Source organism: Narcine bancroftii, chromosome 6 (assembly GCF_036971445.1).
Source record: "Narcine bancroftii isolate sNarBan1 chromosome 6, sNarBan1.hap1, whole genome shotgun sequence".
In the NCBI taxonomy this organism is placed as follows: Eukaryota; Metazoa; Chordata; class Chondrichthyes; order Torpediniformes; family Narcinidae; genus Narcine; species Narcine bancroftii.
In genome coordinates this window covers 250,303,241-250,317,245 of record NC_091474.1, presented here as the reverse complement: position 1 = coordinate 250,317,245, position 14,005 = coordinate 250,303,241, and the positions used below count along the sequence as shown (strand labels likewise).

Genomic DNA, 14,005 nt, shown 5'->3' with positions numbered 1-14,005 from the left:
TATCAACATAGAGCTTGCCTGGGAGATCATGTGATTTTTGCAGGGAGAGTCAGAACAGTTTTGCTCTCAGGGAGGGAGTGAGAGAGAAAGAGTCACAGAAGTCAGTTCCAGAGGGACAAGCTGACAAACTTTGGAAGGCTGCCTGGTCTAAGGAGAAGACTGGTGGTCTGAATGGTGACCTGAAAGAAAGAGGATCATCTGGAGAACCCTGAAGGGGGCAAGTTTTGTCAGCAAGATTGATTGAGAAGGAATCAGTTACGGATATCCTGGAAAAGGAATGTCTCTCTGAAAACCAGCAAGGACCCTCCTGAGTGGTAACCAATTTGCCTGTTAAGCACCAAAGACTGGTGAACTTTGTTCATGCTAACTTCTGTGCACAGTACAAGAATTGCCTGTAACCAGTGAGATTGGACTGTGATCCAAAGAACTTTTCTGATCTTAAATGTACATTACACACACCTGTATTAGAGGGGGAATTAAGTAGGTTAAGAAAGTAGGTTAAGTAATAAGTTAAAGTTTAATTCAGTTTTCTTGTTCAAATATAATTAAAAACTACTTGTGTTTAAGTAACCCTGTGTTGTGCATAGCTATTGCTGCTGGGTTTTGGGGTCCTCTGGACTCCGTAACACTATAAATAAATTCACAGATGACTCAATGTTGTATGCCTGGTCTCAAATAATAATTAGACAGAATGCAGGAAGGAGACAGAGGGTCTTTTGGGTCGGTGTCAGACTACTCCCTCAAAATGTGCAAGCTGGACATCGATTTCAGGATGAGGAGCCGCTCATTCCCTGGACACATCAGTGATGCTGAGTGGATAGAGATTTAAATTCCTAGGAATCCCCACTGATGCTGCTCAGCTTCTGAGCTCTTCCAGCAGGTTATTTTGTGCTGCATATTCCAGCATTTGTGTGTTTCCAACAACTTGTCCTGGAGTAACCATGTTGATGTGATGTCCAAGAGGAGCATCAGAAACTTGAGGAAATTTGGCATGTCCCCTGTGTCCGTTCCCCCGCCCCCATCCCCCCCCCCAAATTATTGATGCACCACTGGGAACATCCTGTTGGGATGCATTGTTGCATGGCACTAGAGCTGCTCAACTCCAATTGGTGGTGAAACAGGCAGTGAGGAAGGATATCTAAGTTTTCCTTCGCATCTGGATCAGTTGGGGAGGTAGTCACAAAGTGGCAAATGAAATTTTACTCTGACAAGCATGAGCACTTTGGTAAGGAAAACCAGTGTATCAATCACAGAGCTGTGGAGAGACCGAGTGGTGCAGGTCCCAGGGGACCTATCCACCTTGATGCTCCTCATTAGACCCAATGCTACCTCTTTCTTGATCTCAAAATGCCCTAAGACATGAGTATTCACCACATTATGGTCCTTCTCCATGGTAATCCGTGATGCAAAGTACCCATTTAGTATCCCATCCTCTGAACTGATTTTTTACTGTAACTCTGTTCTATGCTTCTTTTCTGAACTTTAACTCTACTTTCTGTTCTGTGTTTTATTCTCCAGCACTTGTGTCTGGATAGACTTACTGGGTAGCACACAAAACAAACCTTTTCACTGTACCTCAGGACAATAAACATCAAGTTGAACGAACAATAAATGGGGGAAATTTAGGAAAGAATGAACAAAGGGACCTTTAGAAGGCTCAACACAGGTAGAGAGGTGGTGATGCAGAAGGCATTGAATATGGAATTTGGATAATATGTGGCAACCTTTCAAAACACTTGGAGAATTGTCTGTCGTATTGGCTGCCTTACAGGACGGACAGGATTGCACTGGAGTGAGTGCAAAGGAGATTGAGCAGGATATTGCTTGGATTGGCAGACTTAAATCATGGGAAGAGACAGGATAGGCTGGATTAATCATTCCAGGAGTGAGGAGTGGCCTGATAGAGGTATATATGATTATAAGAGGCAGAGATAGGATGGAGTTAATCTTTTGCCCATGGACGTGTTAACATGTTTCTGTAGTTCTGACTTTTAGTATATGTGCTGCCGAAGTGAGCACTGTAGTTCTGAGTTAATGTGTCCCATATATATTTGGTAATTTATCCCATGGTTTATTCATGGTTTGTCATCGACTAAACGTATATATTATAAACAAGCATGATATCTCCCATTGCAATATCACTTCAATCGACAGCAATCTATTACAATACAGCTGTTTGCAGTTCATTGCTGTAATTTCACTACCATAGATAGTAATCTATTTCAATGCAGCAGTAATTTCAATGCATCTACTGCTGTAGTTCCAATAAAATGTACAGCAGTCACAAAATAGATTGAAGGCTTGTGCTTTATCACTAATGGCTTCTCGGGCTTCTCATTCTTTGTGTCTATATTATACACCTAACTCATTAATCGGCTGGAATATTGCTCCATCATCTTTTTTTTAAATTAACTAGTTGCAGTCCAAGCCAGATCCCTGAACCAAAGGCCCTCCCCCCCCCCCCCAACCCCTCCCCACAATGACCTGACTATGCCAGGTTTGGGTTAATCCTATATACTGATAAAATATTTAGTCCCTGCTGTGTCATGCTGATGTAGTTCAGTGTTGCATCCAGGTCAAGATGATTACATGTGTCATTTCTTCCTGTTCAATAATTGGTCCTTCATCCTCAAAAAGATCAACAGTCCGTTCGAAATCATTATATTTGTAGCAGTAGTCAAGTATGGAAACATTCTAAATGTTTAGATTGGCTTTCGATTAGCTTTGGTCAGGTTCAAATTTTATACTAGCTTTACATCTAGCTGCTGGGACATTTGTTAACCCTTCTGTGGATGTCAGGTCAGACTGTGAGTTTACAAAGTCATAAAATGTCGTCGGGTCATGAAGCATGGGAACTGGTCCTTCAGTCTACAACATCAAGAACCTAGCTACACAAAGTTTATTTTACACCACTCGACCATTGCTGCATTTTCATCACAATATTCCTTAAATGTTGAGTGATTGCCTACCTCCACCAACCCCTCAGGCAGTGTGCTTCAGATTTCAGCTATCCAGTCCCCTCTAAATCTGATTCCTTCCGTTGAACTTGTGTCTGCTCACATATCCTGTGGCAAGGGGAAAAGTTTCTCACTCTCCATCCCATCTCTGTCCCTCATAATTTTGTATCCCTCGATCAGGTATCCCTGCAGTGTTCAAAACCCAATCGATCCAATCTCTGCTAATTGCCAATTTATTTGATCCTAAATAGCTTCCTGGCAAGTCTCCTCTGGATACACTGCAGTGAAACCACATTATTCCTGTTGTGTAGTGACCAGACCTGCACAAAATTCTCTGGTTATGATCTTTCATTGTTGTACCAGAACTTCTTTGCTGTTATGATTAATGCTTTCGCCATTGGAGGGAAGCATTTCAAAAGCTGCCTTAATCACCCAACTCCCTGTGCTGTTGCCTTAAAGAATCTTGGCTACATTCACCAATGTCTTTTTGTTCCTCAATACTTCCCAGGCGCCAACTATTCATTGTTTATATCCTTAAAACAGATCATACTTTTTAGGAGATCAGCTGCAATCATCAAGGATCCACCACACCCAGCACACACACCGTTCTCACTAACCACTTTCAGGTGCTCGGACGCAGATAATGCGCTGGCAGCTGGGATGTTCAGGTGGCAGCGGAGAAGACGTCTTTCTGTCACCTGAACGTGCCAGCCGAAGGAGAGTGAACACGGGCTCCTGTGGACTGTGGCCATAGTCCCACTGCTGCTTTCAGGTGCAACGGGGGATTCTCGGAGCCCGAGATTATACGTACAGGAGGAGGGTTAGTTAAGTGCTCCTCCTCACCAGGTTCTCCACTTTCAGGTGGCCACCCGACAGCCGGATTGGAGTTTATTTGAAATGACTGTCTCCAAGCTGAACATCACCCTCCTCACTGTCCATTTTTGAGGCATCTGCATTCACATCCATGTTGTCAAATTTATGTAATGTATAAACAAGAGGTCCTAACACAGATCCCTTGATGGACTACCACTCATCTGCAACTAAACACAAAAATAACACTTAAAATCACCACCATTACTCTCCTATTGCCATTTTAGCCGTGAATCCTCTGGGCTTTTACCTTTGTGAGCAGTCTCCCATGTGGTGTACTTAGCGGCCTCTTTAAAAAGTTCATTAATGTCAGAAGGGTATCAGTATAAATTTTATGTTTACTTGCACTGTTCCATTCAACATAAATAAGAATGCAATTTTGTGGGTTTTTGGAGATTTGTTGTTCTATTAAAGTTGCCTCTGTAGCTCTCTCTTCTCTCCAGTGTTAGGTCTGCTTTGTTCATGAATGAGTGAGACAAACACCAGGCTGAGTCGAAATCAGGGTTCTTTGTTCTTTATTACCAGATTGTAACACTTGCGACCAACCATGTTAGTCGGAGAATGCATTCTGCCGTTATCAGCAAAATGGTGATTTTTTATACCCTTGGATATGTGCTTAGAACATCATCATATCATTACTTGTCCAATGACTAAAACTGTTGCTATCCTTTCCCTGCTAGCTTCCTGCCTCTCAATCCATCAATGTCTCTCTTATCTTGTAAGTACAAGGATGCATTCTGTTACTCCTTAGTACTGGGTGACTCCTTCTCCGGTCCCATCTCATGATGTTTTACCTAACAGGAGTACAAGGACACCTCCCCTTCTTGTTACTGCCCTGTACAGGGTAACTCCCTACACATTCCCATCTCATGATGTTTTACCTTACACCAGCAACTCACCTTTTCACCCCTGCCAACCTTTCCGTTACCTCATCTAATAATTCAAACCTCCCCCAAGACTACTGTTGCCACCATCCTGCCCGCCTTGCTGTTATGCCCACTAAACTGCTAACTTTCTGCTCTCCAAAGTGGGTGTTATTATTTGGTCCTGGTAAATGCTGTTCTTCTTGGATGCCAAGCTATATTTACAAAGGAAGCCATTTTTAAACCAACAGACAATTGCAGCGACAAAATGAAGAGTTGCTTCGAAAGCTGACCCACAGCACAAAAAGGTTGGAGATGATGGAGGCCGACTTTGAGTCCAGCCGACATTACCTTGAGGCAGAGCTGAACCATGCTCGCGAAGAGGTAGACAAACTGAAGGACAAATTCCGCAGGTCAGTGGCATTACCAGGACCGTGGATTATTTTTAAAGTATTGTCTTTTGCGTGTCAAGGCACAGCACTAACAAGCTTTTGTTTGTTGCATTGAAAATTATGAATAAAACATGAAGTTTCTCTAAATTTTAGACTCAAGATGTCCATTAGTACTGGAGAGCCAAGAGAAACTCAGCATCCATTGAACCGAATGATCTAGAAATTTATTTGTACAGTGCAGCACTTATGATTGCATGAGAGTTGAATTTTAATGTCTTCATTGATGAATTGTAGAAGTGTGATCAATTCATGCAGGCTGTGAAAGTCAGCCAGATTTCTATGTGTGCTATGTGGTACATAAGGACTAAAAAAAATAGGATCAGGAGTCAGCCATCCGACCCGTCAAACTTGCTCTTTCATTCAACAAGATCACGGTCATGGACTCAACTTCACTGACCTGCCTTTTCCCCATAACCTTTAATTCCCCTACCATGCAAAAACCTATCTACCTGTGACTTCAATATTTTTAATGAGGAAACCTCTATTGTGTCCTTGGGCAGAGAATTTCACAGATTCACTCCTCTCTGAGAGAAACAGCTTCCCCTCATCTCTGTCTTAAATCTATCTACTCCCCTGATTCTTAAGGCAATGTAGAACAGGAAATAATTTGCCACAGGAACCAGTACAGAAAACATTACTCCATCAGCTGGAACTCCTTGTTGCCCTTCCTATTGCCACACAGACCTGATTGTCTTCAGCCTCATCCATTGCCAGGGTGAGGCGAAACGCAAACATGAAGGGCAGCATATTATTATCCGCCTGGGAAGCTTATGGCAGGAACATTGAAATTTCCAGTTGATGAAACTCCTACCCATTCCATTCACCTCTCTCATACCTGCACTCCCTCTTCTTTCACTTCCTCCCCCCGCAGAGATATCCAACTCTCCACCCCAGCCTGTCTCCCCGCTTCACTCCCCCATCTTCATCTGTCTAGTACCCTTTAATCTCGACCCTATTCCCCACAGCCCTTCCCCCACTTAGCCTTCCCCCCTCAGCCCTCCCCTCACATTGCCCTTCCTCCACAGCCTCTCCCTCCTACAGCCCATCCCCCCACAGTCCTTATTCCAACCCCCCCCCCCCCCCCCCCAGCCTTTACCCTCTATATTTGGCCCTTCCCACCCGCACAGCATCCCCCCCTTACAGGTTTCCCCTAACATTCTCCCCCCCCTCACTTTGCCCTTTGCCACAGCTCTTCCCCCCCCACAACCCTTCACCCCATTTAGATTTTCCTCACTTGTTCGCCTTTCTCCCCACCCCACAGCCTTCTCCTCACTTAGCCTCCCCACCAGCTTAGCCCTTTTTCCACCCATCTCCCCTTCCCACCTTTGTTTCAGAAATTTGACTATTTCTATCCATGGATGCTCTTTGGCCTGCAGATTTCCTCTGGCTTTTTATTTGTGTGCTTGACATTCCATAAATGGCAATTTCACGTGTCTCATTTTCTGCTTCTGTGCCACTTGTCGGCGGTCAGATTTAACAGGCCTGTTTCTGTGGCTGTGATCTTTAAAGTGCTGCTGAGCTCAATATGAGATTATTTCCCTTCACTTCAGAGGTTTCTTAGACTCGAGACAACTAAAACCCCTGTGTGACCTGGGGTGAAGTGAACTACCACTTCTCCAGCTTTGTGTTTTTACATGAGAGCACTGCTGTGGGCTTCATTCAGGAACTTTTTTCCCCATTTATTCTGGGGTTTTTTTAATGTTAGTCTTGCCCAATGTTGATTGATACTTAAGAGTGAGGGGAACACTTGGTGCTTCCTGTTAACTCTTTTTAAAGAAAAAAAATTAATATTTCACTGTGAACTACTTCAATAACAATATATGCAAACATTCATCGTTAAAATATCCACAGTTGCATTTTTTCCCCCACCCTCCCCACCCCTTATAACATAAAGTAAAAGAAAGAAGAAAAATAACAGAAAAAAATAAACAATAAAAGAATACAAAAGAAATCATGTCGTCCTCAATTCTATATTGAAGTATTTTTGTATTTGTAGTTTATCATTTGAAGAGCTGTAGGTCTGAAATTGGTGGTTTCTAATATACTCCAAATTTGTTCCAATAAAGTATATTTGTCTTTTAGATTGTAGGTAATTTTTTCTAATGAAATACTCTTGCTCATTTCTATGTTACCATTGTTGTATTTTTAAGGTTGCTTCCGTTTTCCAAGTTATCATTATGCATTTTTTTGCTACTGCGAGTGCAATTATTGTAAATCTTTTTTCAGTCCTGTCTAATTTTAGGCCTAATTCTTTGCCTTTTATGTTGTTTAACAGAAAGATTTTGCATCCTTTAGTATCTTATATTTGGTAATTTTATTTAATATTAAGTTTAAATCCTCCCCAAAAAGATTTGACTTTTGCACATCTCCAAATTGCATGTAATATTGTTCCAATTTCTTGTTTACAGCGGAAACATCTGTCTGACATTGTTGGATTCCATTCTTTTAACTTTTGTGGTGTCATATATAATCTATGCAGCCAGTTATATTGTATCATACAAAATGGAGTATTTATTGTATTACTCATGGTTCCTGTGCATAGTTCCTCCCAAGTTTCGTTGTTTATTCAGACCTTGATAGCTGAGAGAAAGAAACTGCCTTTTGGCCTGTTGGTGCACAATTTTGCACTCTTAAGCCTTCTTCCCGATGGGAGAAGAGCAAAAAAAGATTGTTCTTGGGGTGTGAGGGGTTCTTGCTCAACATCATTCATTTATTTCCACACACTCGACATTGACTGATATATTTCAGCCACTTGACCAAGGGATCGAGGGACTATTAAAGTAAGCACAGAATCACCAAGACAGCCTCATCCTCAAGATGAGAACTTTATTTCAATCTGTTACATTAAGTAAACATGTTGTTAAGGCTATCATTTGTGTTCATCCATAATTAGCCTTGAAACAGATTAAACAGAAACCTGCTCCAGCACCAATGTGCTCCAAGAGTCCCGACTCTATTGTATAAGCTATGTTCAATTTAATAATCAGAAAATGAATAATAACCTTTTTTGGAAAAGTAATCAACCTGCAGTGGACTTTGGGAGAGAATAATGGCAGGGTATTGGAAGAGGTCATTGGATGTTGCAAAGGAGGACAGGATCACTCTATTTTTTGATGTCAAGATAGATTGAATGACCTTACGTCGTGGCTACCAGATGTTTGTATGCGTAGTATCATCTGTAATTGCTCAAGTGGATTGTACTTTCTCTGCCCATGTAGATTGCAGAATAGTTACACTGCATCCCAACGAACCAATCAGGAGCTGGAGGACAAACTGCATGCCCTGGTGAGTGACCCAATCAGTGTAACATCCTATTTGAAAGGGTATTGTTTTATTTTTGAGCAGAGGCAGATTTATCCTTCAGCATTGTTAATGCCACAGATCCCACCCAGAATCAGAGTCCAGACTATTGCACTGGGTACAGTCTCTTTATTTTGTGAATAGAATTGCATTGATTTATGGTGGTTAGGCTGCAATGTCCACATCCAAGATGCCAGATATATATAACAAGTACTCTACCCCAAACTCTTCCATGGCAGGCAATTCCCAAAAGGTCAGAGGAAATGTTTCAGGGATGTCTTAAAAGCTTCCTTGGACAAATGCAACCACGATGTAAATTTGTGCAAGCTGACCAGCGGATTAGGAAGACACTACTCACCTCGGGCTTCCACGATAGGAACGTGTGGGATCCAGCCACACATGGTGAAGGGAAGGAGCATGTAATGTCCAAATCATCTCCCTAACCACCAACTCACCCATTGAGCGCTGCTTGCCCCCCTCCAGGAGTGTGCAGGTCCCTCAATGGCTTCATCAATCAGCTCAGAATCCACAAAATAGGAGGGAAAGCAAGTCATCCTCAGATCTCACTATCCTTTAATGGTCCCTGCTCAGCATATCCAGTCTCTCTATCATCAACTTCCTCATCATTCCAGTAAACTAGCTGTTCCAAATGCCCTTCTGTTCTGTAAAAGTTCACTGATTCTATGCCTCTGTGCCCTCTCCAGGACTTTAAAATCTTAAACATAGTGCTCAGAGTTTACATTAAAAAAAAATTACAACATGGTAAAATTCAATTGCCACCCAATGACACCCAATTAACCTACAACCCCATACGTTTTTTGGAGGGTGAGAGGAAACTGGATCACCCAAGGAAAACCCACACAGGTCACGAGTAGTACATACGAACTCCTTACAGACAGCGCCAGATTCAAAACTAGGTCGCTGCCACTGTAATTAGCATTGTACTAACCGCTATGCTAATCATGCCAAGTTATATTGCAACTGAGACCAAAAAGATTTAACACTTCTTTTGTTTTTCAGCACCTGAAGTTTCAAAAACATTTTTTTCCAATGGCTGTCAGGTTCTTGAACCTCCCCTTACTATCCTCATAAATGACAAATTACCTGCTTGTATTATTGCTTGCACTAACTATAACAACGTTTATGATCTATCTGTCATTCATAAGTTTTTCCATAAGTTTCCATAAGTTTTTTTTCACAGAAGCATGTGTTTGGCTGCAGGAAGTAAGAATTTCAGTACATGACAATAAACTTGTGGTCAGTACCGTATATGCCGTTGTATAGGATGACTCGTCGACCAGGAATTTCCTTCTAAAATGGTGGTTTTGAGGGATACCCTTTGTATAGGACGACCCAAATCTGGCACTTGCCGCTTAACCCGTAGATGCTGTTAAAAGCCAATCACAATATTTTAATAAGTTACCGTGTAAAGGTTTCAACTTTATTTGAATATTTTAAAATAAACCACTGTTAGCTCCTGTAACAGGCTGTTTAAACCCTGTACAGAACAAAAGGTAATCAAACTGGGCAAATGGACCCCGTGGAGGAACGCTGAGACTTCTCAAATAACAAATAGGGCATGCACGAGATTATGTCAGAGCCCAGCAGGAAGATAGCAACAGTGTTGAGACTTTGCCGGCAAGGTATGGAATTTAGACTCAGCGTATAAGACAACCCTAATTTTTAAGGTGAAATCTTTGAGGATCGTTCTAGACAGCGGCATATACGGTATTCACTGCTCCTGTCCACAAAACTGGTCTCATCAACTTGTTCTGCCACTTTGAAAGAATTGTGAATGCATATTCCACAGCACATTTAAGGGGGGGGGGGTTACAGACTGAAAATATTTATAATGTTTTTTATATAGTCGATGGGAGAGAAGTATTCACGGGGTGGAGGCCCATAAACTTTGAGCAGAGACCTAAGGGGGCCATGGCGAAAAAAAGGTTGAGAATGGCTGCTTTAGGATGTTGTGTGACCTCGCTGGTGCCGGGGTGAGTGATGTCTCTGAGTGGGCAGGATGAGCAGACAGAGTCGTCGTCTATATTGGTACGTACGACGCAGGAAGAGAGGGGAAGTCCTGCAAAGTAAGTATGTAAGTGGCACGATAGAAGGTTGGGTGATTCATGGAGGGCAACAAAGAAGGTTATCAAAATTACAATAGAATTTCAATCAACTGGGGATTTAGCTCGATGGCTTAAGTTATGGGGAGGCCATGAATTGAGAGATTTCCTTGAAGCAAAGAAGGCTGAGAGGTGTCATGATAGAAATATATACATTTATGTAAGGGATGGGTAGGATAGATAGCCAGTGGTTATTTCCCATTGTAGATTCAAGGACAAATGGAAGAGGCTTGTATGAGTAACATTTCAGAGGCGTTTGGATAGATATTTGAATGTGCAAGGGCATAGAAGGATTTGGAATGAAAGCAGACAAATGGATGAATACAGATAGGTCTGATACTGAAAGGTCTGTACAACTCCATGACTGTGTTTCTGCAAATTCTCCTGTTCATATTGTGCTTTGTCTCACTGTTTCTCCCAAAGTTTAGCATTTCATACATATTAAATTGCATCTGCCAGAATTCTGCCAATTTGTTGCCTGGCAGAGTCTGCTACTAACATGGAGCCACATGGGAGATTGCAGATGCCGGGATCTTCAGCCAAATACAATATACGGGAAGAACTCAGTGGGTGGAGCAGCTTCAGTGGAAGAAAAAGGGTGGTTGACATTTTAAGCCGGAACCTTTCATCAGGGCTGAGAAAAATGTCCAGGAGCAGTGCAGTGAGGTCAGGGTGGGAGGAGTGGAACTGGAGCGTCACACAGGATTGGCCAGCCAGGCAGAAGTGAAATATGACGGGGCAGAAGCAGATGAGTGACAGATGCCAGACAAGGGGAGAGGGAGGTGAGAGAAGAAAACAGGTCAGATGGAGGTGATACAGAGTGAAGTGGGTGTTTAGAAAACAAAGGCTGCCAGTGGAAGGAACTGAGAAGTAGAGATGGTGAGAGTGGTGTCATTGAGAGACCAGGTGGAACCAAATGAGGAGGGCCGGGGGAAAGAGTGCAAGATTCTCTCGGGAATCTTTTCAGAGAACATGTATACACTGTCCTCAGTGGCCATCCTGAGCTCCAGGTTATAGGCCATTTCAAATCCCCTACCAAACTGTCTATCCTTCACTGCCAGGGTAAGGCCCAACATAAACTAGAAGAACAACACCTCACATTTCCCCTGAGCAGTCTACAGTGTAATGAGCCGCCACTCGCTTCTACTGTATCTCTTCTGCTCTTCGTTCCCCCCACTTTTTTTGTCCTCCTTCCCAACCACCCCCATCATCCTCTTCACTGGCAGCTGGGATCTGATAACTCCATATCCACCCTGTATTGACCTCCAGCTGACCCATTGTTTTCCTTCCCTCTCTCCCCATGTTTGGTATCTGCTACTCCTCTGCCTCTCTGCCTGTCATATTTCATCTCTGCCTGATTCACCACTCCATCATGGGGCTCTATTCCCACCCTGTCCTCTTTACACTGCTCCCATACTAACTTCTTTCAGTCCTGATGAAGGGTTTAGATCAAAATGTTACTCATTCTTTTTTCTCCCACTGATGCTGCTCGACCACTGAGTCCCTCCAGAAGGTTGTCTTTGGCATCTGCTACTATCATGCTTTCAACATTTGCAAGATTTGTCTTCAAATCCAAAATTCCACTCTTTGTACCGTCAAGTTTATTTATGATTTAAAAAATCGCCATGATCCTTCCACTAATTTCTGGTTTTCTATTGCAATGGAAAAGTATTTGTTTGTCAAAGCTCTCTGCCTCCTTTTTATTAGCCAGTTAGCTCCCCAAGTCAGCATTGTTTGATCGATGCTTCGTTTCCTTTGGTCCTGGCTGAGGGGGGACCAACAGACGTCAGTGACACTGCGTTATGAAAATGAATAATAAAAAAGCTTTTCAGTTCATTTTTCACTTCCATCTGCTATGAGCCCAGAGGACCCCAAAACCCAGCAGCAATTGAAATTCACCAAGACATATGGTTACTTAAACAAAAGTTGCTTTTAATTATCTTTAAACGTGAAAACAGAATCACACTTTAACTTATTTCTATAAACTTAACCTAACTTGACCCCCTTCTACTTATAAGTGCACATGTAGGTAAGTTCAGAAAAGTTCTTTAATTCATAGTCCAATCTCACTTCTCACTCCTCAAGTTCACTGGTTGCAGGCAATTCTTATACTGTGCACAGAATTTAACCCTTCAAGTAATATCCACAAGCCATTTCTTTAATCTCCTGTTCACTTACTGCTTTGTCCCTTAAGACAACAAGATTTGTATTTGTTTTCTGTTGTTGAATTAACTCTCTCCTTGACAAAGAGAAATCCTTACTCTCTCAATTACCCTGCTCTTTCAAAACTATTTCAGAAGCACTTGGGCAAGTCTCTGTCAACTGGATCTTCTTCAGCTCTCATCATTTTCTTAGTCACAGACCTTGTTACAGCACATGCAGGATATATCTCACAATCCTCTTCAACCTTATCCTTACTAGGTCAATTTATTAATCTCAAAACTGACCCAACTTTATCCTCTGCTAAATCATTCCCAAATAAAAACGAGACACCCTGCAATTGTAACATTGAAATTACTCCTACAACAGGTCCATAAACTAATTCTGAATTTAGCACAATGTTGTGAAGAGATATTGACTCTACCTCACCACCAACACCTTTAATCAAAGTTGTCTCCCCTGTGTCAGTCTTCTGATCAAGAGTTAAAACACTTACCAGCAACAGTGACTGAGCAGCCCCAGTATCTCTAAGAATTTTAACTGGAACCTGTGATTCTCCCTCCTTTACTGAAACCAAGCCCTCTGAGACACAGAAGGTTTGAAAACTTCCATGACACCCTTATCAGATTTGGAACATCTGCTCTCCTTACATTCAACTGTCTGAATACACTCTTCTGGTAAAACCTCCTTTCTCATCTCTTTTTCAATACTGGTCAATAACATGACCAGGTTTCTTACAAAAATGGCATATAAATCCAGAAGTTCTGTCCTTTCCAACCTTACCTTCATCTTTTCTCTTAACATTCTGTCCAGACTTAGTTTCAGGCTTGCTATCCTGCTCCACATTAACCTTCTGAACAGGTTTATTAATCTGTTCCACATTAACTCTCTGAGAAAGCCGACTGTTCTCAAATTTGTTTTTGTGAATCAGGACATTTCATCTGCTAACCCAGTCATTTGCTGCCAAGTCATGTCTTTCTCATCCATATATAATTTGATCTCATTGGGAACACACCTTTTAATTTCCTTAATTAATATAAATTCTCTTAATCTGTCAAAATCATTATTTATTCCTTTTGAGGCGCATCAACGGTCAAAACATACAGATTTTTTCAGACCAAAATCCATATAAGATTGATTCCATGTTTTCATCAAAGTCCTAAGTATTTGTCTATACACTTCTGGAACCAACTCATAAGCTTTCAATGCTGCTTGTTTAACAGGATCATAATTTGCAACTTGCTCTGCAGTCAAACTAGAGGATGCAATTTGTGCTTTTC

At 41.9% G+C, this 14,005-nt stretch overlaps 1 protein-coding gene across 3 annotated transcripts in view; it reads left to right on the top strand.

Moving 5' to 3' along the window:
• tjap1 (tight junction associated protein 1 (peripheral)) overlaps positions 1-14,005 on the top strand; it is a 220,193-nt gene that overhangs the window by 156,301 nt on the left and 49,887 nt on the right. For all 3 annotated transcript variants that reach the window (XM_069887923.1, XM_069887921.1, XM_069887920.1), the window contains 2 exons: positions 4,942-5,103; positions 8,361-8,427. In XM_069887923.1, the coding sequence (XP_069744024.1) occupies positions 4,942-5,103; positions 8,361-8,427 (229 nt within the window). The remainder of the gene's footprint in view (positions 1-4,941; positions 5,104-8,360; positions 8,428-14,005) is intronic.